This window comes from Botrytis fragariae, assembly GCF_013461495.1.
Source record: "Botrytis fragariae strain BVB16 chromosome Unknown tig00000012, whole genome shotgun sequence".
Taxonomy (NCBI): Eukaryota; Fungi; Ascomycota; class Leotiomycetes; order Helotiales; family Sclerotiniaceae; genus Botrytis; species Botrytis fragariae.
Window position 1 is genome coordinate 342,675 of NW_023500989.1, and position 26,701 is coordinate 369,375.

The 26,701-nt window shown below is 43.1% G+C and overlaps 10 protein-coding genes across 10 annotated transcripts; 5 read left to right on the forward strand and 5 right to left on the reverse strand.

Moving 5' to 3' along the window:
- Window positions 1-367: 367 nt before the first annotated feature.
- Bfra_002316 (uncharacterized protein) lies at window positions 368-1,599 on the forward strand (the record flags this gene model as incomplete). Its single annotated transcript, XM_037332738.1, has 2 exons — window positions 368-548; window positions 668-1,599. 2 exons carry the CDS (start codon window positions 368-370, stop codon window positions 1,597-1,599), a joined length of 1,113 nt encoding a protein of 370 aa, XP_037194866.1.
- Window positions 1,600-2,065: 466 nt separating this feature from the next.
- On the reverse strand, window positions 2,066-3,873 carry Bfra_002317 (uncharacterized protein; the record flags this gene model as incomplete). The annotated part of the gene is made up of 7 exons (XM_037332739.1): window positions 2,066-2,293; window positions 2,350-2,415; window positions 2,598-2,756; window positions 2,802-2,969; window positions 2,999-3,114; window positions 3,259-3,305; window positions 3,740-3,873. The coding sequence occupies 7 exons, from the start codon at window positions 3,871-3,873 to the stop codon at window positions 2,066-2,068; spliced, it is 918 nt and encodes a 305-aa protein (XP_037194867.1).
- Window positions 3,874-5,365: 1,492 nt separating this feature from the next.
- Bfra_002318 (putative dna damage repair protein) lies at window positions 5,366-9,280 on the reverse strand (the record flags this gene model as incomplete). The annotated part of the gene is made up of 3 exons (XM_037332740.1): window positions 5,366-6,050; window positions 6,095-9,048; window positions 9,176-9,280. 3 exons carry the CDS (start codon window positions 9,278-9,280, stop codon window positions 5,366-5,368), a joined length of 3,744 nt encoding a protein of 1,247 aa, XP_037194868.1.
- Window positions 9,281-10,527: 1,247 nt separating this feature from the next.
- Window positions 10,528-12,558, forward strand: Bfra_002319 (putative atpase aaa+ type core protein; the record flags this gene model as incomplete). The annotated part of the gene is made up of 6 exons (XM_037332741.1): window positions 10,528-10,689; window positions 11,023-11,211; window positions 11,284-11,420; window positions 11,474-11,609; window positions 11,683-12,222; window positions 12,280-12,558. 6 exons carry the CDS (start codon window positions 10,528-10,530, stop codon window positions 12,556-12,558), a joined length of 1,443 nt encoding a protein of 480 aa, XP_037194869.1.
- Window positions 12,559-13,545: 987 nt separating this feature from the next.
- On the forward strand, window positions 13,546-14,241 carry Bfra_002320 (uncharacterized protein; the record flags this gene model as incomplete). The annotated part of the gene is made up of 3 exons (XM_037332742.1): window positions 13,546-13,706; window positions 13,808-13,990; window positions 14,153-14,241. Exons 1-3 carry the CDS (start codon window positions 13,553-13,555, stop codon window positions 14,239-14,241), a joined length of 426 nt encoding a protein of 141 aa, XP_037194870.1. The 5' UTR covers window positions 13,546-13,552.
- Window positions 14,242-15,159: 918 nt separating this feature from the next.
- Bfra_002321 (putative small subunit of phenylpropionate dioxygenase protein) lies at window positions 15,160-16,031 on the forward strand (the record flags this gene model as incomplete). The annotated part of the gene is made up of 2 exons (XM_037332743.1): window positions 15,160-15,372; window positions 15,471-16,031. 2 exons carry the CDS (start codon window positions 15,160-15,162, stop codon window positions 16,029-16,031), a joined length of 774 nt encoding a protein of 257 aa, XP_037194871.1.
- A 216-nt stretch (window positions 16,032-16,247) lies between these two features.
- Window positions 16,248-16,787, reverse strand: Bfra_002322 (uncharacterized protein; the record flags this gene model as incomplete). Its single annotated transcript, XM_037332744.1, has 1 exon — window positions 16,248-16,787. The coding sequence occupies one exon, from the start codon at window positions 16,785-16,787 to the stop codon at window positions 16,248-16,250; it is 540 nt and encodes a 179-aa protein (XP_037194872.1).
- A 399-nt stretch (window positions 16,788-17,186) lies between these two features.
- On the reverse strand, window positions 17,187-18,725 carry Bfra_002323 (putative cytochrome p450 pisatin protein; the record flags this gene model as incomplete). Its single annotated transcript, XM_037332745.1, has 1 exon — window positions 17,187-18,725. One exon carries the CDS (start codon window positions 18,723-18,725, stop codon window positions 17,187-17,189), a length of 1,539 nt encoding a protein of 512 aa, XP_037194873.1.
- Window positions 18,726-19,718: 993 nt separating this feature from the next.
- Window positions 19,719-22,300, reverse strand: Bfra_002324 (putative hexose transporter protein; the record flags this gene model as incomplete). The annotated part of the gene is made up of 8 exons (XM_037332746.1): window positions 19,719-19,914; window positions 19,971-20,128; window positions 20,193-21,058; window positions 21,121-21,447; window positions 21,676-21,704; window positions 21,766-22,026; window positions 22,084-22,182; window positions 22,248-22,300. The coding sequence occupies 8 exons, from the start codon at window positions 22,298-22,300 to the stop codon at window positions 19,719-19,721; spliced, it is 1,989 nt and encodes a 662-aa protein (XP_037194874.1).
- Window positions 22,301-23,647: 1,347 nt separating this feature from the next.
- Window positions 23,648-26,479, forward strand: Bfra_002325 (putative cell cycle checkpoint protein rad17 protein; the record flags this gene model as incomplete). The annotated part of the gene is made up of 1 exon (XM_037332747.1): window positions 23,648-26,479. One exon carries the CDS (start codon window positions 23,648-23,650, stop codon window positions 26,477-26,479), a length of 2,832 nt encoding a protein of 943 aa, XP_037194875.1.
- Between the last annotated feature and the right edge of the window lie 222 nt (window positions 26,480-26,701).

The following is a 26,701-nucleotide window of genomic DNA, read 5'->3' on the forward strand; positions in this document are numbered from 1 at the left end:
TTCTTCATAGTAAGTGAGGACCCCGGAGAAGCTTTCGTTCTCAAGCTCTAGATATGTGAGACAATTCCGCCAAGGCTTAAAAAGGAATGTGGGTATTCTCCTGACTTCCACCAGAATTATGAGGGATATTACGCGCCAAATTGACCTATCATCTCAGGATACAGTTATGGCGGGGTTGGAGATTCTTGTGATTGTTATTGACTTATCGCTACTGCCATAATAAAAGTCGACCCGTGTGACTTTGGAATTTGGTCAAAGGTTTCAGTACCACGTACATGCCATAAGTTTGAACATATAAAGATCACAATGCATCCTTCAATCATGAAGATATACACACGAGTGTCTGCTACAATCTCTCTCCTTCAATATGACACGAGTCTCAAATCTAGCTCAGCTCTTTTGCGCGTTTGTTTTTGCGGCTCAAGTACATGCTACCAATCTTCCACCACCATTGCAACCTGATAAACGATCTACAGTTCGTCCCTCTCCAATTGTAGATGATATCCCTATAACATGTACCACATCGGCCATTAGTATAGGATGTGGAAGTATGTATATCGACTTTCTAATTCTTTTTTTGTCTTAATTTTTGTTACTATCCCATTCTTTAAATTCAAAAACACAATAGCTCTTTCCCTCTTTATCAATATCTAACTTTCTCTAATAGAAAATGCTTGCCAGAGTGCCTGGGCAACAGCTTTCACGTCCTCTAATGCCTACGTGCAATCATTCTGTTCCTCATTTACCTCCCCAGGACGCAGGAATACTCTTTCATTTGACAAGAAGGGACCCGCAGGCGCATGTACAAAAGGTCTTGGAAATGCTACCATCCAGTCCTCCATCTCATCAGTTTGTTCTTGCTACGCTGGCCCCGGAGTTCCAACTACAGCATTCGTAACGATCTGTCCTACCTGTCCACCCATTCAAACACAAATCGTCACAACATCTGTACCCACTACCACTACTATCGTTAGAACTGCTGACGGAATTGTCAAGACAGTGACCACCATTATAACACTAGTCGCCGACCAGGTACTATCAAATCGCATTACTACCACAACCACACAATTCATAACGCGTTCAGATCTCTCGGCACCTTGTACCACCACCACAAATGTCCTAACTACAACTTTAGTAACAGCCATCTACGACTACTTCACGTATATAACCACTACCTACCAGGCAGGTCGTTATCCATGTGACACTACTCCTTGGCAATCACCGAGCGCCACTACCATTACAGTGTACACACCATACTGTGATCAAATATCCGAACGAATCATTACAATAACCAGTACCGTCACTGCCGGTCTTCCATTTCTACCTCCATCGCCCGCAATATGTGAACCAATGACTACAACAACGGTAACTTTAGTAATCGATCCTATGCCCATCGAACACACGACCACCGAGACGATAACGGCTGGAATATGCACGGCTACGACGACAGAGACAAGCACCACTACTTGGGATGATAATGGGTTTTGGCCCACACCTACTCCGTCGACTTTCTCGCCAATTATAATTGATGATGAGGGATTGACTTGGAGGGATAGTTTGGTGGTGTCAAGCCAGGCTACTAGCACAAGTATTCAGTAAGAGAAGAGGAAGATTAATTCTTGGGGCTAGAACGAGATATCTATCATTGAAAGTGAAAGATAGCTCTCGAGGGCAGACATGGGGATTTGATAGGATCTATAAAAATTTGGCATGAAAAAAAATGGAGGATGTTGATTTTGAAGTTTGATTTCTTGAATTGATTTTGTTTCTTTAAACCCTGATAGATCATAAAGCTCACTTGAATGGGATATCATTGTGCGACGTTGAAGAACTCACTTTTTGATATCAGGAAAAATAGCGAATTGAAACAAGTAAAGCATATTAAATACAAAAAAGCAAAAACGCCGAAACCCAAAACTCCAAAAACAAAAGACAAAACAAAAGAAGAAAAAGGAAAAAGAAAAGAAAAAAATACTATACATCCATATCCACCCACTCACCCAACCAACCATCCACCTCCCCCTCCACCCATCCCGCTACCACTTCCACCACCTCATCCACCCACTCAACCCCCTCCCCCCCTTACCCCCGCAATATAGTTGTTTGCCCGAAGGCGGAGAAACAGAAGCAGAACATAAGCTCCGAAGAGCGCGAAAAAAGAGAAGAAAATAATCTTCTGTGCCCGAAGGCGCCAATGACGTTCCCGAAGGCCCATCTCTCGCTCCCGAAGGAGGATTTCTCTTTCCCGGAACCCCGGGGCCAGCCTCATTTCCCTCATTCGGAGATAATGATTCTGATGGTATGATTAGAAATTGGATATTCAAAAGTAGGTTTGCAAGGATTGCTTACAAACTCCATTTGCTCCAGTTGGAGCTCGGCAGCCCGCACCGTCTCCCCCTCTCGCAGTTGGTGTTCCTGAATGTGGTATTAGCTTTGGGAAAATACAGAAGCTTTACACAACTGAGTGATTGAGGTGGTTTAGGTCATTTTGAACAATCACTTGATTGCAGACCATCAGAGCAAGTCGGACAATCAGACGTGTTCATACCACCAGATGGATCGAAACAATCAGAGACGGGGAGGCAAGAGTAACTTACAAATAAAAGGAGATCCCTCTCCTTCTCCACGGAACGACCATCACCTTGGTTCGTCAAATGTATGTGGTGATGGTCGTTGGTGAGGGTCGGAGGAAGAGAGGAAATCTCCGCCGCGGCACCCCGACGAAGTTCGGAGCGAGGTTGGTGTCTTCGACGATTCTATATAAGACAGCTGTCAGCAATGTGCAATGCTGAGTAAGACACCAATGTCTGACCCAAGGCCCAGCATCTCAAGAGAGTGTTCAAGATTGTCTCTGAGCCGGCGACACACTCACAGCCCAAAGGAACGAACGGAAGCGGACTGGCCGGTGAAACACGCACAGCACAGGACCATAGTACTCGGCAAGCTCCTAACGCTCCGCTCGGGTGAAACTGCATCCCGAGCGTCCAACTATGCCTACTTTTAAAAGTAGGATTTCGCTTCTTTTTTGAACAACTGCTTCATACAAGGCAACTGCTCCTTGAAAAGTCTGAGGACGACTCCCCCATACCAAAGTAGGCTGGTTTGATGATCCCACTGATCCAATAGGAGTCGTACATGCCCAAGTCATTCAAAGAGGAGGAATGGTAATGCAACTCCCATTGGGGATATTACGCCATGTATATAGAGAAAGTGAAGGCTGGCAGACCAAGGGAGAGACATTATGAAATGGTGTCTTACCTCTGATCCCGACATAATGGTTGTTGTTGTTGTTGTTGTTGCTGCTGCTATTGTAGTTCTTTTATTGTTGTCGTGGATTGTTCTATTCAAAAATTAGCAAAGTGAAATACCAGAGAGATTTGGATCATTGGAAAAAGAGGATACGTACACTTTGAAAATCGAGATCGGGCCAAAAAGGAAAAGAAAAGAAGAGTAGAAAAGTTGGAGGGAAGATAAATACTTACAGATTCTGATTTCCAGACTACTAAAAGTTTGTTGACAACGCGATGTACTTTGAAAGTATAATTTTGTTAGTTTTGTGCGACGAGCCCGACGCTAACGGTTGTCATGTAACGGGTAGTCAAAATCGCTCTCACTTTTAATAGTCTATAAAGTGAAATGGCTACGAGCACTTAGTTGACCATTCCATTTGCTTACTGACTGAACTCATTCGAGTAGCTAAAAAAAATGCTCTAGAACTTAGAGAATGGTTAGTGCATACATGCTTGTTATAATCATAGATCCCAAGCCATTTGTGAAAGTAAAATATACTTGCGTATCACAAGTTTGATGACCTTTGAAGCTGAAGTGAATTGCGGGATCATTCGGTACACTAGGAAATCTACATCGTAGCATGAAGGAAAAACTTTAGTATGTACCTTAAAAAAATCTGCAAATTAAAGCCCATTGCAATCGATTTGTTCAAGTGATTTGAACATGATGATACTTACTTCTACCTAGCGATTTCAGATCTACATGTAGACGCATCCCCAATTCCTGCCGAAAGAAAGTATATATCCAAAAGCCAAGTCTAGAGGATCGAAATATTTGGAACCATTTGGTTTGATTTCCTAGCTTCCGAACGGACCGGTTCTTTCCAATAATTTTCAATATCTACTTAAAATGACGCTAAATCATAGTAGTACATCACACTAAAAGTGACAGAAGTCAGACGCGACTAGAAAAATTCTAAACGCGTCGCGTAAACATAAAATCCGGCAGGCGCTTACGTTAACAGGAATATATATTAATAAAATAGGATAGTAAGAGCTCATCTAATTGGATACGACGACACGGACTAAGCTCAATCACTAAGCTAAATATGCCAAAAAGAGAAAGTACCTAGAACTACTCTCCATTACTAAAATGACATTATTCTGCACGATAGGAGTAATGATATACCATCAGGATAAGGCTGAAAGCAAGAACTCGCGAGCCTTACCTAGGTCAATACCGCACAGAGCACTCTTCCATTAAGAAAGCCAGAGCTATACAACCTTCAAGTCATATTGAGGTTCTCTCGCTTAGCATCAAATTCTTACATAAGCATTATACAATCGAACTGGTGAATATTTGTTGTAGATACCGAAGTACGCATCCTGAAAAGTGAACAATACAGAGGTGAAACAGAGCTAACGGAACTCCTAATCCGATGATTAATGTTATACTACTTCCAATTGATCAATCGACTTTGTACAGGAATGTACTTAAATTCAAAAAGACATCTAATGCGTTGTCAAAGTGAATCAACATCATCCTGAACTTACAGCTGATAAGTGGTAAATAAAACAGAACCACTATATTTCAACAGAAATTCACTTCAGTCTTACCTTGATGTACTATGATTCGAGAGCGCTTGGTACATTGAAATATTGTTGTTGATGATGAAGGGGTGCACAAAAGCATGCAATTTGAATAAGACTTTATCCCAATGCACTCTACTCAAAGACCAACGGTATCTACATCATTACAAAGGGAATCAATGCCACCTACACGTTCAAGCATCGCACTACTCTCAAAACTTCGCGAAGTTACAACATCAACTGCATTATTTGTTCGACTAGTTCCTAGCAATCTTCAGCTCGCTATATATCTTACACTTCGACTTTATATCAATTCCCTATCATTCTTCTAACAAAACGCCCTAAAAGTAAATTGGTATTCCCGCCCATCCATTAATGCAAGCAAGCTCTCCCATGCAATCCCACCTTTTCATGCGCCGTTTATGACCCAGTTATCCATGAATTTACATGTTCATGGTCTGTCCCGCTATATAAATTATGCAAATCGTAATCGTACATGCCAAAGTGATAGCTTAAAGAAAGTTTGAAAAGAAATTTGTGTGCCTTTAATCCTCAATAAGTTGACCTAATATCAAGCTTTGAATCATGACCTCATCATTGACAACCCTGATGCGTTTAGGCAATGGTGATGAAGCATCCTCTTCCTGTATCGAAGCTCGCTTTCGTTTTCGGCCACCACCTGAAGTGCTTGCTGGGGTGTTTTCGAACACAGCTGCCTCCACATCTTGCTTTCTATCCACATAAAGCCAATCGTAGCTGGCATTTTTGCTCTCTGCATCGAGAAGCATTTCTCTTGCTTGTTTGAGATCTTGTGCCTGGCCAAGGCGGGTTGGGCCAAGAGCACGAGTCAGAAATGTGTAGGGTTTTCGCTTCTCGCTAGCTTTTCCCTTTCCAGTAACGATCAAGATAGATTTCCCATCGAGCAGTTTTAATCTCTGAGTGAAAGTATCATTTAGATTTGCATTAGAAGCAGAATATGGGCGTAAATATCGACTTTTCACAGCTCCACCTAGGAATGAAGAGTTCCCAGCCGAGAGAAGATATGGTAGCCAATCGATAATAGTGCATTTTTCAACACAATGAGAAATCCATCGTCCTGAGATACATGGGAGTCCAAGAGCCAACGCTTGCATGTATTTGGCCTTTCTCGAATGCTCATCCGCAATTAGGGCGACGAAACCAATGTTGACCTCCGAAGAAGCAATCTCAAGCTCCGCCTCTCCAATCTCACTATTTCCGGCACGAGATTTGGAGGGGGAATCGTCGGAGTAAACAGGTTTTCGAATCCGTCGTCTAATATTCGACCACCGTGTTGTTTGATTAAACGGATCGCGACTTGTTTATCTTTATCTGCATCCACGTATGAGACAGCGAAAGCCATCCCCTCGAATAGACTGTCCATTGATTTCTTACTATCCAATGAGGGTTTTGAAGGCGGTGTTGATAGTGCCAGTGGATCTTCACTTTCTGCCTGTGATGGCAGAATTGATTTTCGATTCAAGAGAGGTGCTGGAATGGAATGTTCTTGCTCTTCCGGGCTCACAGAGCTTCGGGTATGATGTATTTTCGTAGCTGGTAAATCAGTTCCTCCGATTGATCCCTTGACCTTATTAGCAGCACTGCCTCTCGGTCGACCTCTTGATCGACCTCTTGTGATTGAGTTAGAATTAGAAACGGATGGAGATACCAAATCTGACTCAGCAGTATATGAAAGAGGATTCGAAACTGTAGACGACACACTCGAAAGCCTAGTATTTCGAGCAACTATTGGTTCTTGCTGTGTGATAGGCGGCTTTCCGAATTGGCCCTTCGAGAATCGAGTAGATTTACGTGGCGTTCTTTGATGTACGCTTTCTTGCTCTCTTTTTGTGGGTGGAAGTTGTGCCTCTTCAGTCGGGGCTGTTTCGGAAAGCTTCGCATCATGTTCACTTGAAGCCAACGGAGAAGAAACATCTTCCAGAGCAGTCTTGGAAGTATCTGCTGAAAAGTTTGAGTTAGAAGGCTCAGTCGACAGCTCTCTTTCGGAGACCTCTCGAAATGCGGAAGTCAAAGCAACTTTTGCGGCAGGAGTCGGAGGTTCTATTGTACTGGGAGCCGATGAAAGCCCTGACGAGGCTGTAGCAGCAGAACCGTTAGGGATGATTTCGAAGGGATGAGGCGTAGTAGCTAGCGGTGGTCGAAACTGAGATTGGCGTTTCGGGGTATGATAACTAGATACACCAATGACCTCGTTAAACTCATCATCCATGTTAAATCCTGGCAAGTCATCTAACTCCTCATTATTCGCTATGCTGAGAGAGATTTCTGCGATCTCAGTCATAGGAATTAATCTATCAGTAGCTGGACTAGTCTCCGGGACAGTGAAGGCGACACCGTCCAAGGGTGGATTCTGTATTTGGGTGAGAGGTCCTTCAACAACGTCGCTGACAGATACTTCATTAGGTGATGCAGTTATATTCTGGTCGGACGGGGCTGGTAAAGAAGGATCGTTTTCTTGAATATCATCTGCATGAACGACGTTTTTGCTTTCCAAAGGCTGGTTTCGATCCTGGCTGAGAGGCTGTTGAAGCTTTCTTGGTAGCCTCTGAGATGAGCTCGTTGATTCCGGCCCTGCCATTTCAACATCAGAGCAGGCTGGCGCTCGATTTCGTGGTCCGGATACTGGAGAACTTGTAACAAGATTGCTTGACAAAGGAACACCTTGGGAATCAGCAATCATGTCCTGCTGTGTTGGTTGGGTGCCTCGTGCATCAAAGCCTTCACACTGGGCTACATAGTCCTCCTGCATACTTCGGCGTCGGCCACTAGCAGGAACCTCCACAGCGATCGGAGTTGACTCGAAGACTTGGGGTGTATGAGAAGATGTCACTTCTGAAGACTTGCGCTGATGATTAATTGACCTTTGGTGTGTACTAGCTGTGACAGGAATAGAATTGACTTCTTTCGCGGAATTCGGTCTATCCGATGGAGTTGGTCTTCTCCTAGACAAGGCTGTCTGCGCGCGTAACTTCTTTTTCTCTCTCGCTGCTTTTTGGAACTTCTTAGGTAGTGCCTCAATGTCAGAATCCGAGTCCGAGCCAGAAGATACCTCACGTGCGATTAAGTTGTTTCTTCTTTCTTGGGACTCCTTCATAGGTATGTATGTATCCTGAGGTTCACGTACCAACGTTAATTCTCGAAGAGCAGAATTAAAGGATTGGATTTTATTTGACACTGGGGCAGATTCAATTGGAATAGATGTCTCGGTAGATGTTGAGCGGTCAAGAGATTGCTCAGATTGTTGGGTAGTTGCGCTAGCGACCTCCGAGCGTCGTACAAGTGGTGAGGGTTCAACTTCCTGTGAGGATCGATAGCCGTTAAAAACATCAGGCGATGGCCTGGAGGAAGTGGGACTGCCACCAAGTCGACCAATCGATGATGGTTGTGTTGCGCCAAAGAGCTCATGCTGCTTCATCACACTACCCTTTTCAGAAAATGGGTTGACCGACGGAGCCGGAGTCTGAGGGTCAAGAAGAGTTTCTTGCTCAGGATCTTGAGTACTATGAATAGCAGGCGGATCTTCTGATTGGAGATAACCTTCATCAGGTACCGACGCTGGTTGAAATGTATCAAAGTTTATGTGCCCCGTGTCATTCTCTTCATATGTACGTGCAGTCGACTCAGTATGTGTATAATTGGGGTCTCCTGATATGCCATTTGATCGTGGGCCTGGCAGATCATCCCGTTCGAATGGAATCGGTGGGCTTGAAGAAAATTGGGTATTTGTTCCAAGCACAGCCTGGTCTTTTAACCTTTGCAATTCTAAGGCTTCGTAAAGAGACTCAGGATTCTCTTGAGTCAAAGATAAATTGCTCTTCTGCGTATATTCCTCGCTCTCCATTGCTCTTAATTGGGCACAAGGCAAGGGAAATGGGTTGCCGTTAATATCGAATGGCCTCAAATTTTTTCCATTGTCTCGCTTTACTGTTGGGAATACTGGTAGGCCATCTCTCGTTCGTTCGTATTTATGTACAGGATTTGGATGTAATGGACTTTCTCCGTATGCTCGAGCATTAATTTCGGAGTCTCTGGCGGTCCTTATCTCATGAAAAACTTCCTGGGCTTGATTGTGGTGTTTTCCATGTCCTGTAACATGACGTTCATTGTTTGTCGCGTCGATATTATATCTAAAATTGCTTGACGCGACGACGGGAAATGACATATCGTTATCCGCGGCTGGTCTCTCGGACTACTCTATTGGTGAAGATAAAATGTCAATGCTGCCCTTGCAAGCTTTTGCCATGCTGTGATTTGTGGAATGGTGGTTGCAGAGTGTGAAAGCGGAGAACAATCAAATCAGTACATATGTGGCTTACCGATATGATTTCTTCTTGCAGTTGCAGACACCTCTGCGTATCAAATTCCTCTGCACCATCTCCATTCAAAGCCGCCGTGGCGGCCAAACTGACAGATTTAAACATGATGATATTCTCATATTCAAGATCAAATTGGTCGGTCAGTTTAAAGCAGTAGTTGAGGTCGAAGTATAAGTAAAATGTTATCTTGAGTAGAATGATGAAGAGAAAATGCTGTAAGATAAGATTATCGTGGCGAAAGAAGTAAAACGCGACGAGCTTTTAAGGTTTTGGTGCGTCAACACGTGATCCATTAAATGTTTCCATTGCCCCAGCTAATACCAAAAAGAAGGCACTAACAGTACAGGAGAATCTGGATGAATCACAATGATTGGAACAATGCAAGACACCTACAGTACATGAATTTTTTCATCATATTCAACTTCTGCACACTAACAAGTAGGAACTACATTGGATATCTGAGACAAATTTAAGAAGCATCTGAATATCTCCTTGATCAGAAATCTCCAAGTTGTAGTTGGAGATACACTTAACAACTTATCCAATTTCCAAATAAAAAGAGGAGTACCCCATGCTGGCACAGGCTTCTATAAAATTCATCTATAGGTAGAGCAATCTTTGATGCTGACTCCATACTCCCTTATATCGTCCACTGAATACCTCTCATTGTTGACCGAGAATCAAACATCTGAACGTCTTCCTTAGCAGGCCCATTCCACATATATATGTGATATCTGTATATCGAAATCATTTGACAGCATCATCCAGTTGTCGACGAACTCCCTTTTGGCGGCTTGCTTTTTGTGTTGTGGTGTGATCAAGTGATCCATTCGTGTGGGAGACATACATCTTCCACTTCGCAAACTCAATGCATTCTAAAAGCTGATGTGCCGCAAATCCCTCCCATTTGACTACCTAGTGTCATGATAATATGATTTGAACCTCTGGATATAGCTTGATATAAGAGAGGAAAACACTTTTGACGTGAAAGTACAAATTTGACTCAAACTTTGGACGCAGGCTAATAGGATACAGCGATTATGGCGCAACGATACTACATTCACTTAACAATATGGTATGTTGATGTTGGCAAGTGATTCGATGGTTCTCCGTATCGAGTGGCACCACTATGTGTTCTTACCAGCTTATAGTCCTCCACCTTCCCCCATCCACCTCTTTGTTCTTCTCTTCATACATCCACCTTCACCTCTTCCTCCCTCCTTCTTCCTCAAACCCCCACCACCAAAGTTTCGCCCTAAGTTCTCAGTTATTGTTCTCTTATCCTCTTGTCCAAACGGTATTGAGATTACTGAACTCATTGCAAAATATCAACAGAAGCCGAAAGCCAGGACATGTACAAATTTACTCCTATCAATGACGGCATGGATTGTGATACTAAGGAGATATATGAGGTCAAGCAAGATCGATACGGCAATACCACTTGGTCTGCAAAGTATCCTGATGATGTGGAAGATGCTGCTGAGAATAAGGAGACCGCCCGTTATGCTATTCTTGTACGCTACAGGAAATGCTTCGATTTTCGCAAGAAAATGGGAATACACAGTATCATCATCCAGACTCCATTGCTCAAGAGAGTTCTGAACAAAGTTATTAAGAATTATCCGGGTGTAACTACAAGTTTGTAGAGACTTGAATTCAAATCTCCCTTCAATCCACTCGTTCATCGCTAGATCCAGCTGTCGCAGGCTATTCATAACGAGAAATGCGAAGATACAAAAGCTCATATTGTTCTTTTACAAAAGATTCTCGAATCAGAACTCAAAAACGTGATCAAGGCCAGAATTGACTACATCGAAAACAAAATTGTCACTTACGATCACCTTTAGACAATTTTCCAACCAGGTTGCATATTATACAAGCAAATATGGGGTCGTGATTCTGCTGTAAAGTTTGCTTATGACGTTCCTATCAACGATGAGAAGAAAGGACACCTCTATCGAGTATACTGCCAGATGGTGAATTTGGATGGTGAAAAGTTTGGCTTTGACTTGGTTCATTGCGATATTTCAGAGTTTGTATGCACGGCCGAGATCGATACACTTCCTGTCTTTCCACTCGAGTTTCATCCAGATTGAAAGAAGATCAAGGCTGAGCTTTTCAAACGTGGAAAGCTATTTGAACAATATCGTGGTTATAATTTTAGATATTATAAGTCTTTTGCCATTGGTGAAGATCCTGGATTTGGCTGCCCTACCAAAGTAACTGTTGATAGTCGTATCAACATGTAAGTATTTCCTTCCATCGCAGCTGACAATCACTGATCAATACTGACATCAGTGATACCCGTGCATATGGCAAATTCAATCCCAACAAAGTTTCGTCCCTCAAGGCTCTTGACCACAAGAAGGCTTCTGAAATTGTCGATCTAGAGTCAGACTATGAAAAAGATGAGTTCGAGCTGTACAAGGACGAAGTCGATTACTCTCCTAGAAACTCAACTTTGAAAACTGATAAGAATTCTACCTGTTCACCATCAAACCCCTCAGCCAGAACATCTCATAATTTGTTCCCCTCTTCTCAAAGGATATGCGCTAAAAGAGAAACTTTGGCTCGAATTCTTGGTTGATGTTCCGACCGACATCGTCTGGAGCAACTCTACATTTCAAAGTTTAGTTCTTCCTCCTTCAACAAAAGAACTAATTCACGCCATCGCAACTTCTCAGATCTCAAACTCTTCGAAGTTCGATGATGTCATTAGCGGCAAGGGCAAAGGCATAATTTTTTTGCTTTCGGGTAGCCCTGGTATTGGGAAGCCCTTGACTGCCGAATCTGTTGCCGAGCAAATGCGAATTCCACTCTACATGCTTTTGGCCGGTGACTTGGGCACAGAATCTAAAGACGTTGAGTCAACTTTGCGTTCAGTCCTTCAGATGGTCACCAGTTGGAATGCGGTCCTATTGTTGGACGAATGTGATGTTTTCCTAGAGGCACTAACTTCAAACTCACTTGAGCGGAACAAGATTGTTTCGATCTTCTTTCGAACATTTGAATATTATGAAGAGATCTTATTCATGACTACAAATCGTGTAAACAATATTGATCCCGCTTTCAAATCACGCATTCATTTAAGTATGGATTAAAAGCATTTGGATAAAAATGCTAGAGAGAAGATTTGGAGAAACTTTCTATCGCGTGGAGAGGATCAAGAACATGATCATCAAATCACTGATGTTGAGATTGGCAAATTGGCGGACTCAAACATCAATGGAAGACAAATTAACAATGTTTTGAAGACGGCTAAGTTGCTCGCTAGCCACGAGGGTGAGCTTCTCAAGTTGGAACATGTTCGAACAGTTATGAGTGTGGAGGGAAATAAAGCACGTATGCATATTCATGTGTCTAACGGTCTGGTACCAGCTTAGGATCATATGAAGTGGATTGGACATGTGTCTTGTCTCGTATTTAACAAGTTTAGGATATTACTTGACAATACACGCGCGTTTAACTTTGAGTGTTCGAGGAAGCTTCATACATTCAATTCCAAGAAAATCCATAATTTTGAGTGACAATCCACTAAGCCCTTAATACGTACAATTTCCAAAGTAAATCCAGTATTCTAAAATACTCGAGTCATTCAATCAAATACAAAAATTGAAAGTTCTTGACCGCCCAATCTCCATCTCCCACTTCAATACCGCCATTCGTATCTATCTCCTCATTCTCCAAGCCATCAGCAACCCAATCTCGTATCCTTCACGTGAATCACGAGCCATATCGTATTGTAGCACCGCACGCTCTCAGCCTCAACGCGGATCCGTCTTGGCGGTAAGCGGGACATCAGACCATGACTTCATCGCTTAACAAAACATCACGAACCTCACTAATCCGCCCGCATCACCTGAAGAATAGTTTCTCCACATCACGCCATAGCGCGTGAATTGTCAAACTATTTATAACACTCTCAAATATTTTCGTGATTTTAAGCTTTTGGCTGCTGGGGACTTCTACTAGTTTGTGTTTCTTACGATATTTGTGCTTTTTGGGAGGAGAGCTGAGTTTAAGTGATGATGCTCGTATTTCGGATTTGATAATTATTACATGGAATTTGAACACGTTAGTGAGATATCGGGAGAGCTTGGGTCTTGGATAGTGGGTGATGAGTGACGGGTACGAGCAATGATCTGACAGCGCAACGACAACGGGTTGATGGAATTAAGCTTATGATGTATGCTTATTGGTATCTTGAAGATGGACTAGCACAGTATACGTAAGTAAGGAATGACATGACAGTCTGGGGAAATAGAGTATATAAACTCAGGATACTTCCTGAAGTCAAGGGGTTTTTCACCATCACCATCACTATCTCATACACTCAATCCTCAATCCAAGCTCTCCAAACATATTCAAACATTCAAAATGCAATTCTCCACCATTTTGACTCTTGGTCTCGCAGCTATCAGCGGAGTCGCAGCTGCGCCTGCCAGTTACTTCGATGTTGATATTACATTTATCGGTGGTCCAGCGAGTTACAGTTTGACCGTTCCTGCGGATGGACAATTTCACGCTACTAGTACATCTCCCTTCCTATCTCCCTTGATTCCCCCTCCTTCCTTTTCCCTCTTTCACTTCCACCCTTTGAGTCTCCCCAAAAAACTAACTTTGTACTCACAGACAACCCCCTCTCCATTTCCCTCATCCGCTCCTCCAACTTCGACGTCTTTAATCTCTGCACTTTCTACCATGATAATGCTGTCGCATTAGTGAATAATGGAGGCATTGTTAGTGTGGGTCCTCCAACACCCATTACGGGGGTGAGCTGCCAAGTGACGGATGAGAGGTGCATTCCTAATTATAGTGAGTCTTCTTACTTTCTTCCAGAATTTTGCGTTGGGGCTTGGAGAGTTGTTTGTGAAGAATGGAAAAAGTGATAGACGAGAAGAAATAGAGTGTGTGGCCGTGATAAAACGAGGTAAAAGGAGAGAAATAGTAAGAAAAATGCTAATCTCATGATACTAGGCGATTGCTACAGGAACGGACAATTCCTCGGATCATGCTGTGATGGATTCTGTGCAGCGAATAAGTGTAGACCTTTCTCTGGGGTTTAAATCTTCACCCTCGTGGCCGAGTGTACTGTGAGGTGTTTTTAAGATGATGGAACTCAGAAGTCATTAATCGCAGGCGTGAAATTGTTCAGAGGAATTGAGGAAGGGGGGGGGGAATTGAGATTTGCACACTTTTTCAGTGTTTTTGAATTGAGGGGTTTGAATTTAGGTTTCGAATCATTGTTTGTATCGTTTCTATCTAGTTGAATGTAATGAATCTTAGAATAACAGCATTTATGAAGCAATTGTTTAGCAAAGGTGTATCTAAAAGCTGATCGATTCAAATCTTATTCTCCATATGCGTCTTTTCCAATCACATAGGCTATAATCATACAAAGAATTTGTGAACGGTGAGCAAGAAGAAGTGACTCATCATTCAGACCAAGGGTTGAATAAATTATCTGGGCTTTGATTCAAGCGTCCCCTATTTGGAATTTCGGCAATTAATCAACTCAAGATGAAACTTTCCAGCCAGTAACAATGCAACTACCTAAGCAGGACGAATATTACAGTCTCTAAGTTAGGAGATTCAAGCATTTTTGCGTCTGATGAGTTAAAAAAAAACAAGTATAGATGGTATTCCTCGCGAAGACTTTCGTTGGCTGAAACAAAAATCAGTAACCCAGGACCAATCAATTATTATTCCGCATCAGACAATGCTATGTGACTTTGTAAGTTCCGTGTAGAAGATGAAGGATTCGTCCGTCTTGCCCCACCAAGTATATGAGGAGCTCTGCCAAAAGCTGCATGGATGTTATTGGCTGCAGGTGGAAGTAAGGGATGGTATAGTTACATTGCGTGAGGTGGGATGAGGGGTAAAGTACTCGAGCATATTACTTTATAGCCACAGCACTCTTCCTGGAAATATCCAAATGAACACCATTCTCTCCCAGACCTCTTCGGCATTCATATCTCCTCAAAATGCAATTCCTCAAATTTCTGGTCCTTTCAACGGGGCTGATATCGCACGCTATCTCCTCAGAATCCTCAAAGTGTCCCAACATCTCTCCCGGTCCAGCATCCTCATTCCAACTCGCGGAACTTCTACCCATATCCCCTCTCACAGATCACATTGCTACAGAGACTATCCGTAACATATTATCTCTATATGCATTTGCCATTGACGGACGGAATGTAAGATAAAGATGAAAAATCTACTTTCCCTATGACTTCTCAATACCCACTCCAAAATGTCAAGTAATTAAAGCCTAACACCCCATTCCCTAACCCAGTGGCAAGCATTCTCCCGGGTTTTTGCCCCAGACGCCCGAGCGAATTATTCAGAGCCCCTACCTGTTCTCTATGGACTCAAAAATATAACCGATGCTGTTGCAGCCCAAATAACCCAATTCTCAGGGACGCATCATAGATACAGTACCCAATATATAGCGATATGTTCGCCTACGTCAGCGATCTCCATAACGTATCTTGAAGCTAGCCATTTTTTCTTACCGCATACGTCGCCGGCTATAGAGGATGATAGTCATACCCTTTTTGCGACAGGGAGGTATGAAGATACGTGGAAGAAGGCGAATGGAACTTGGAAGATTGTGAATCGAAATTTAGTTTTTATTGTGAGTAATGAAGTGAGGAATATTGATGGTGAAGGGGGTGGTACTAATACTCTGAATAGGGACCGTTCATCTTGGATGCTGCGTAAGAGCTTAATTTTGGGTTTTCCAACTCTGCTTGAAGTTAGTAGCTTTGATAAGTATTGGAAACCAAGATTCTCAGACTTTCAGAAGTATAAACATTGGGTAGAATATGCTTTGGAGAGTCGTATAGAAGAGTGACCGGAAAAGAACTTCTTTATATTGAAATTTCATGACTGGTCTTGAAAATGGTTTCGCAATAGAAAAAATGACCATCATTGAATGTACGGTCAAGTGTTGCGTGAATATCTTTGCTTTGAGATACCAAATATCTCCTCAATCATTTTTCGTAAATGATATCTTGCAGATCTTGTTGTGCAACAACTCTCCTTCCTCTTTCCATCATTCAATTTTCCATTACGCAAACTCATAATCCTCTAAGTGCGTCCACTCCCCACTAACCTCATACCTCCACAAACTGATCGCCTCGGCCATCCCCCCTATCCCCCCATTTCCATCCCCATGCATCATCCACTCCCCCTTCACCTCCTCCAACGTCCTCTTTGCCTCCTCCTCTCCAACCTTATTTTGCACCGTAACATGTGGTCTAATTTTTCTATCATCCTGTTCCGTCAATTTAACACCCTTTTCTCTAAACTCTCCTAGTAATTCTTCATGAATCTTCCGTAATTTGAAGGATGCAATATTGAGCGCTACACCTTTTTTTCCCAATGGAAAAGGATCTTTAATACCGACTTTGAATTTTTGTTCTCGTGATGAGAGAGAAGAGATAGCGGATTTATAAAGAGAATGCTGGGAAGAGGGAAGGGCATGGAAGAGAGTTATGTGTGCAGAGAGGTAGTTGCGAGAAGAAGGAAAATAGCGGGCCCGGAGAGCAGTGAGGAGTTTTTCGGAGGCGGCGTCAAGGCGGAGGGTTAGGATAAATGGTTGAGACATTTTTGAATGTGTGAAGGAAAAATATGAAATGGATGGTTGTTTTTAGGTGAGTTGGAGGACTTGGTGGAGTCGATAATTGGAGAAGATAATGAGGTCATGGATTTAGGAGTGGGAACTACAATTAGCGTAGAGTTACATAATGGTGTTTGAAGCGTCGACGTTGATTCAAATATTTTGATTATTCGATAACATCGCAGACTTGTGATGATTATCATCGAGACGCACAATTCAATCATTATTGAGATAAATGATTTGATCCAAATTTTGTTACCGATCCAATCATATCCTATATATCTCCCTCCCTATCACCTATCGTGGTCAAACTCGAATTTCCAGTACCAAATTATTGAAATCAACAATTCTAATCAAAACATTGCAAACATAAGATAAAGTTCGATCCTATTCAATCTTACCGTCCCTCCTTCTCAAAACCCTTGCTCTGAAATTCTGTTGCTTCACAAACCATCTGTTCTTACAAACTATTCCCCCATCTCTCTCCACATCCGCATCCAACTCGAAATCAAATCTCCTCACCAATTGCGGTATCAGCTTGTTCATCTCCAACAAACTAATATTCTTGCCAACACAGGTTCTCGAACCCATGCCAAAAGAGAAGAAGTACTTTTCTACTTCTGCACCTCGACCCTGCTCCTCAATTTCGAGCCATCTTTCGGGTCTCCATTGATCTGCGTCCGAACCCCAGACAGCAGTATTTTGATGAGCTACATATGCATTGATGCCTACTGTAGAGCCACCTGGTATGAATTGGTTTGCGACGGTAGTACCTTCGACTGGCACGATTCGTTGTAGCCCCAGACCCACAGCAGGGTGGACTCTTAATCCTTCTTTGATGACCGCTTGTAGATACGGTAGTCCTTGAGCTTCTTTAAAGGTAATAGGGTCTGATATTCTTCCCTCCTTTGCCGCAGTTTCGATCTCGTCTCGCAGATTTTGATAAGTATGTGGGTACTTCAACAAGTGGTAAAGCACACTCGAAAGGGTAATAGCTGTTGTGTCACTTCCTGCACCAATGTTGGACTGGCATGTGGTACTCAAATCCCTTCTCGTAATCTTCTCAGGATCTTTTTCAGAAGCCATCAAAATCCTCGTCACGAAGTCTGGAGTGCCCTCTTCTTTCCTGTCGCCACTTCTTCGTTCTTTTAACACTTTTTCTTTTTCTGCAATTTTATCTGCTGTGAACTTGACTATATATGCCATCCCGCCAGTACTAGGCAATAACGGAAATAGCCAAGCGTGAAGCCAGCTCCAAATCCCAATAAATGTAGAATACCATCCTCTATTATCAATTGCCTTGAACACACCATCCTTATCCTCTCCCATATCTAAAAGGCCAAAGCGTTGGCCAAATGTAATCTCTCCAATGACATCAAATGCATAGCATTGCAACCAATGCTGCATATCAACAAAATCTCCCGAAATTGTCGATTCCAGGAAGTGTCGTGAGAGTAACTCGGAACAATTATCCACATGGCCTTCATATCCAACCATAGAACTCATGCTATAGTAATTTGCGACCTTACGTCGCTGTACAGAGTGACGATGTGGATCAAGCTCAGAGAATAGCGAAGCTGCGTTTAGATTTGGAGGTTGCCATGCCCAATACCATGCTGTTTTTGGAAAACTACCTCCACCAATAGAGTAGATGCCTTTGGCAGCATTAACATCATCAATCGAGTATTCATGCGGTGCGATGCGGACAATAGGGCCATAGCGAGTATGTAATTGTTTGTTGGTACGTTCGAAATGACCTTTGTATATTTCCCAACAATACCAGACTCGAGTAAAGCGTGCGAGGAACGGTCCTGGAATATGGCGAAGAGGGTCTATGATTGCAAGGAATACGGTACTTAGGACGTAAATGGATACTGGGATCGCAATAAGTGCCCATATTGGCATGGAGATAAATTCTTGAAGCATGTTGTTTTGCATTCCCTGAAAGAAAAGGAATTAGCAAAACATGGATAGTGACAAGAGATGACGAGAGATGGCAAGATATATATTCCTAATTCCTACCACCTGAACACACTTCGGACATGTCTCGGCTTGCAATGCATAGTCAACACATAAATAAGACGGAGCTTTTGAGCGGCACTTCAAATGCGAGGAATTTGAAAACAAGTGTGGTTCAATGCGGGGAACTCGGTATTACGGATAAATGTAAAAAGTGCGACTATACAGAGGTCGTAGAATTTTCCAACTTATATTAGGGGCTTTACATTTCAGTGCCATGTAATATCCACTGAATGGAGTGAAACAAGAGAGGTTAATAATTAAAGTATAGTATATGCCCATCATCAGCACATCATCATCAGTATTGAAGATATAAAACTTTCTTGCAAAATGAGTGCGACCTCGGTAGTAGATCAATATATAATATAGATCCATAGTATTGATAATTCTACACCCCCTTCCACGCCTACAAGAACGACTCCTTTATCAAGTAACTAGCGTCTACCGAGTGGTTGAGTTGCGCAATGAACTTGGTTTGGGAGACTGGAGGCGGATGCACATCGAATACATCGAAACTTCTTCAGTTACCGAAGTAGTTAGATCATAACTAGATCCTAGCTATCAGGTTGAACACCTCAACATGTACTGGAAAATTGAAATAATACTTACATCAAACTAGCCAGCAACTACTGGTTATTCCACACAACTTTATATCATGAACTCGACTCGAAACAGTGAAACCGAGGATTATGGGTTGATTCACAGTATAAAGTCAAGGAACAAGTGATTTTCATTGTTTTCATTTGAATGATAGATTGAAGAACGGTTTGATTAGTAGATTGGCTGGGATGAGGGAGAAATACCTCAGTCGAAATTTTGAACCTTATGAACCTGTTTGACACAAAATACAGCCTATGATAATACATCATAGATCCCTCCTGCCAATCGGAGTGCTTCCCCTCAGGGCCTCCCCCCTCCAACAAAGCTTTGTTTCTGACGCTTTGCCATCCACTCACTATCCTGTCTCCTCTGGGCTCTCAGCCTATCATTTTCATATAATTCGTCGATTTCTTGTTGGCCTATTGGTTTCTCAAAATCGTATAGTGGTTCGAGGGTTGCGTATTTTTGCTGCAAAACATATCGTTTTATCCACCATCTATTTGATTCAGTCAATGATGCTATCTACTGTGAAGAAAAGAGGAGATAGCTCACGGTAAGGCTTTAGTAAGCTGGTAATGCATATGTGTGCGCGTGGGAACAGCAAATACAAAATTTAGTTCTTCAAGTGTACGTTGCTTGGTTTCCGGTACCCAAAGAAATATCATGCATAATGATATGACATTTAATCCAGCGTAGAAACCGAAAGTTCCCTGTATGATCAATTAGCAACCAAGCCAAGAGAGAGACCCTGATTCAGATGAGTGTATATCTTACGGCAACAGTAAAGATATCAAGCATTCTAGGCAAAGTAATGCTTAATACAGCGGCCCAAAAGAAGTTCGTAGCAACAGCCCAACCCATTCCAACTTCACGATGTGATAGCGGAAATACCTCAGCAGAGTATGTAAATGGAACTGGACCTGCCCCAGGGCTATAGAAAGCAGCATAAACATATATGAACAACGCCATAAGGCTTAGATGTGCTCGACTGGATTCCAGTATCAATGAACAAAGTGCCACAGCAAGTATGCTCCAAGCCATGTTAGGAATCGTAAATAATAACAACGTTCGTCTGCCGTAAGTATCAATTGTCCATATAGCCGGCCATGCAAAGATAAAATTAACTAGACCAAACCCCCATGACGCTAAAAGTGCATTGATCCTGCCGGCACCCGCTTTTTGAAAGACAGTCGATGAATAAAACGCAATGACATTGATTCCACACATTTGTTGAGCCAACATGACTGTAAAGCTAGCCAGCGTCGCTCTTCTTAACCGAGGCACTGTGAACAACTGTGTAAACCGTGTCAAGTAAGTATGGTTTCCAACAATCTCTGCCTCCAGCTCAAGCTGGGAGTGGATATAGTAAAGATCACGCGCAGCTTGCAGAGGATTGTTCCGAAGTTTCAACAAAGATTGATATGCTTCTGGATATCGGCCCTTCTTCATATACCAGCGGGGACTTTCTGGGCAATAAAAGATAAGGATACAAAGAGGTACAGCGGGTATGAATGCAGAGCCGAGTTGAAGACGCCAGGCTATTCGAGGAACGTTGGCAACTATTAAATTTGCGCAGAAGCCAAGAAAGATCCCAAAAGCATTCCACACTTGCCAAGACATAACGAGCGCACCTCGAATAGCTAAACGAACATTAGCTCCGAGGTCAAAATATTGAATTGAGGGAAGAAAAGAGCGAACGTACCTGCAGGTGAGTTTTCCGCCGCATATACCGGGACAGTCGAAGCTTTCGCACCCATCCCGAGTCCAAGTATAAGACGGCAAATAAAAAGTTCTTGCCATGTTGTTGTGAACGCACTACCAATCACACTCCACAGACAGAAGTTGCCGGCGACAAAGATGGTTCCCCGGCGTCCGAAATAATTGTTGAGAGGATCAGAAATCCAACAACCTATAAATGCGCTGCTGATATATGGGGCAGCATTACAGAGTCCAACTAGCATTGTATCGCGGGTAGATTTTCCTCCAATGTCGAAGAGGTCAGGGAATGATAGGTTTGCACCGTTTGAGCCTGCATTTGTTTATCAATTAGTAATTATTTTACGGCAAATGGAAGTATTTAGATCACAGCTATTATTATTCTGAGCCCACTAGGACAGTGAGAAGAGACAATCGAAGTTGTTCCGATTTGAGTCGTTGCAATTTGGATTCACCTCAACTTCGCTTATCCGAAACCACTCTGATCCTTGTTCTCAAGCCCCATCTTCAGTGCGAGCATGAAAAGTTATAGTTAACTCACCTGTTTGGTCCCATCCTTGAACGGCAGCTCTGTTACGACGAAAGTCAGAGAGCTAAAAAAGTGAAGTGCTAAGGTAGGGTGGAGACGTACCCAATGGAACATGTAATAATAGTGATGTACAGCGCCCATGGCTGCTTCCATCTATGAAGGATTTCGTCCCTCAAGCATTCAATTTCTTCTTCATTCAGGGCATTTTCCCCTCTAATATCTTCGTAATTGGTCGGATCTTGTGCCACCAGTGCCCCTTTAACCAATATTGGAAGGACGCTCAGCAATTGATTCTTGGTTGCAAATGCTTTGACCTGATCGTATAGCAAAGACGTTGGAATTCCAGACAACGGGTTTTGGATCCTGTTTTAGAGGGTTAACAAAGTTTTGAGTATTGTGAGAATCCGAGGCAATTCTCACTTAGCATCCAAGTTGCTGTTCAGGTTGATATGGTGCTGATTGGCTTCGATTTCGACGGTATAACCACCTAAATTATTGCCGGTAGCATGCGACCGTGTCCTTGGACTTTTATCAGCCAACATTAAATAAGAAACTCACCCCAACGAGTATCAAATACAACATACCATTCCGGATGAACAAAATTCACATGTTCTTCAAGGTACTTTGGTTCTGGCATTGTACACACCTTTCGTTCATTGTCTTGAAACGAGCGATAAAATGACGATGAATGAAAATCGGGGATAAGATTTACATATATACCACCAGTAATGCAGCCTCTGGTCATTTCTATACTACCTAAGCGACCCTGAGAAACAATGGCTGCCCTAGTATGCAAAATACTTACTTAATCCTGGTTTGACGTATTCAATATCATCAATGTGCGTGAACGTAAAGCACGAGAAGGCAGCACTTCAATCCTGAATGGCACAGTTTGTGTGTAGTCTGACATTTTAGATACAGCATTCCCCTTGTACCAAAGGAAAAGGATGGCTTCTAGAAGTTGAGGCTGACAAGTCACTAGACTCTATACCAATTGTCTTCAAGGCAGTACGTAGGGCGGGTGAACAATTGACTTGCTTGTCTAATACTTCCAATGAAAATTAAGAGCGACAAGCCCATTCTGCAAGGGGAAGCATCAATGTGAAAAGGAATTTATATTAAAAAACACAAACTTCGAAATGACTTGTTCGCTTGCGCTGAGATATCCCGTCTCTATTCGCATAAATTAATCATATGCTTTGTATGAAGGCAACAGCACAAATATTCCCCAACGCGGGGCCCCGCCAAGTATGCAGAGTTGGGCTGTATAGCCACGATTCATGGTACACCGTAACTGAACCACGAGACATGATTTCCACAACAAAATTCAGCCTCTGTAATTTGCATAGCCTAGTGATTGCTGACCACACTGGAAGTCAAGGAAATAGACAAGCTCCATGCGACCACTTAAAATATACAGAATAGATCGGCACTACGTAAAATCCTCACGGCAAAGTCGTTTGGCCTCGAATCAGAATCAGGTAGATGAATAAAATTTCAATTCTCTAATCAGGATTTCATCGGCTTTCGTCCAAACATAATAACCTTGGCTGTAATTCAGAGTGGATTGAACCCCCTTTCAAACACTCCCACGATGCGTCGTGCAATTTTGCTGCGCAGGGTTTATATCTCTATCGAATGAGTGACCGGGAAACAACTTTGTATTCGATCTAATAAAAACATGATGATAGAAACGTGCAGCTGGTTGTACCTACGGTAGTATGATAAACGAGTAATGAGTAAGGTAAACAGTATTGGATGAGGAGTTATTGTACCGGTCTGAAATTGGCTATAGGCACAGATTACATAATAATCACACAGTCATGTGACTAGAGATAAGATAAGCTTAATGTTTGATGTTGCAATGCATTTCAAGATTGAGATTCCATTCGATCTTCTAGGCAACTAACACGTCGACCCACCATACTTCAACCTTTCTGATGAGTAAGGTTATGTTTCCCGGTAAGAATACATTATTGCCGTCATGGCACCTCCAGCTAAGAGACGGAAGCGCAATGTCATTGAGTCCTCTCCCCATTCCTCTGATAACGAGGACAATGAATCGATTCAGGTGAACAAGTTCAAAAGTCGATTGAGCAGTTTGGCACATTCTCCTCCACAAAGATCGGGCTCTTCTGAGCCTGCCCCAAGGTCTATGTCGCAATCCAGTAATTCCACGAGATCTTCTTCTTTTTTGAAACCTCCAACAAAAGCGACCATTTATCCTCCCAATGCTGCCCCGATCCACTTACCAAATCATCGCAAGGAGTCCACTACAAAGAGTCCGAGTACAAGTCCAGAGAAACCAAGAAGTAGAAGAAAAGTTGAGGAAAAGCGGCAGAATGTAGATATTAATACGTTGTTTGCAAGGCAATCACAGAGGCAGCAGGCAGAAACGGAAGGCGAGACGATACCTAAACAAAGAATTCAGGTTCTCAATTCGAGAGATATTCAACAGGAGGCTGATTTAATAGATGATTTAATATCAGATGATGACGATGTGGGAGAGAGTCGAGCGCAAGCAATTAGCATTGTTGGGCAAGCCGCCAAACGGGGAGTTGGAAAGAACGTATTCACAAATTCAGGTACAAACACACCCAGCGCCAGTCAAAGATTTGTAATACCGTCTCAGGGGTCTATAATAGAACGTGTGGCTGAGGAAGAGGATATACGACCTTGGGCTGAACGCTTTGGGCCAAATAATCTGGAAGAGCTTGGAGTTCACAAGAAGAAAGTAATTGATGTTCGAACCTGGCTTGATAATGTTATAGGAGGGCAGATGAGACAACGGTTATTGATCTTGAAAGGTGCTGCCGGAACCGGAAAGACCACAACAGTACAGCTATTAGCGAAAGATATGGGGTGTGATGTTCTAGAATGGAGGAACCCTGTTGGATCGATCCCTTCCTCAGACGGCTTTCAGTCAATGGCTGCACAATTTGAGGAGTTCATGGGTCGGGGTGGAAAATTTGGTCAACTAGATTTATTCACCGACGACCATGGAGATATTCCAGCGAAAGCAGAGGTAAAACCGTTGGATCGAAGGAAGCAAATTATACTAGTCGAAGAATTTCCAAACACTTTCACACGTTCTTCGAGTGCCTTGCAATCATTTCGATCTGCGATACTTCAATACCTTGCCTCTAATACTCCTCCTCTCTCAATATCATACAATCCTAAAGCTAAAAGTGATCCTATCACTCCTGTGGTAATGATTGTATCAGAAACCTTGCTTACAACGACCTCGGCGTCTGCAGATAGCTTCACTGCTCATCGCCTTCTTGGGCCAGAAATTCTTCAGCATCCGGGAGTAGGAGTGATAGAATTCAATGCTATTGCCCCGACTATATTAGCAAAAGCTCTTGAGACAGTGGTACAAAAAGAGTCGAGAAAATCAGGCAGAAAAAAGACACCGGGACCCCAGGTATTGAAAAAGCTTGGCGAGGTGGGCGATATTAGAAGTGCAATTGGCTCTCTGGAGTTTATGTGTCTAAGAGGAGACGTCGATGACTGGGGAGGCAAAGTTGTTTTTGGCAAGGGAAAGAAAACAAGCAAAGATACATCTTTGACAAAAATGGAAGAGGAATCGTTAGAACTGATCACTCGCCGCGAAGCTAGCTTGGGAATCTTCCATGCCGTCGGAAAAGTTGTTTATAACAAGCGTGAAGGGAAGGTATCAGACAATGTGGAATCTTTGCCACACTTCATATCTCATCACTCTCGTCCCAAAAAATCTGAAGTAGGCATAAACGAGCTTATCGACGAGACTGGCACCGACACGCCAACCTTTATCGCTGCTCTCCATGAGAATTATATCCTTTCATGCGAAGCACCGCCCTCTTCCTTCGAATTCTCATCCCTCGATCACGTCAATGGTTGCATCGATGCCCTCTCCGACAGTGACCTCCTCTGTCCCTCTTGGGACGGTTCTCTTCAATCCTCCGGCTTCGGTGGGGGCATAACAGGAACCGGAGGCGACATTCTCCGCCAAGACGAAATTTCCTTTCAAATTGCCGTCCGCGGTATCCTCTTCTCACTCCCTCACCCCGTATCCCGCAAAGCACCTGCAGCAGCCGGATTCAGAACTGGCAAAACAGGCGATGCACATAAAATGTTCTATCCCACCAGTCTCAAGCTCTGGCGCATGAAAGAAGAAATGGAAAGTACGTTAGATCTCTGGGTCACGCGTTTAATGAAAGGAGAAATTGATCCTACGAATACGCATTCGTCAAGTATTACATCTGGCGCCGCAGCATTCGCTCGTCCTAAAGCTGGCACAGTCGAAAGCTGGAAAATCAAAACCGCTGCCTCATTATCTTCACAATCGAAATCCATTTCCAACCCCAACACTCCAAAAGAAGAAGACACCCCACCGCTCCTCACCCTCGGCGTCTCCGCTCGCACAGAAATGCTCCTCGAGCGTCTCCCCTACATGATCCAAATCACCAAATCCAAATCCTCCCCCCACCAATCCCGCAACCCATTCTCTTCTTCATCCGCTTCCACCATCACAAACTTCCAATCCAACCCCCTCCTCGCCTCCCTCTCCAAAATAACAACCTTCGCCGGCATTGGTCCTGCGCAAACCTCCGACGATCCCGCCTCTCTTTCCGATGACGAATCTCCCGATCCCGATGCTGTAAACTGGGCCACCGATAAACCCAATGATAATGGTATGGGCACGCCGAAGAAGGAGAAGCGAGGTGGGAACATGGGGGTGGTAATGAAGAAGGGAATTAGTAGTCAGAGAGCAATGCCTGTGCAGCAGTTGGAGCAGAAATTTGTTTTGAGCGATGATGATATTGAGGATGATTGATTGGTTGATGATTGGAATCCAAATTGGGAGTGGGGCCTCAAAGGTTTGATAAATATGAGGCTTTTGGGTGGTATGCTTGAAGTGTTGATGGATGACGGGCATGTATTTTTATGACCTGGAACGAGATGGTTTGGCGTTTAGTTCATTGTACTGTACCTCCAAAATCAGAGTTAAAATTGAGTTTCACAAAGTTTCTGTCCTCTTACGCGGTGTCATCCTACA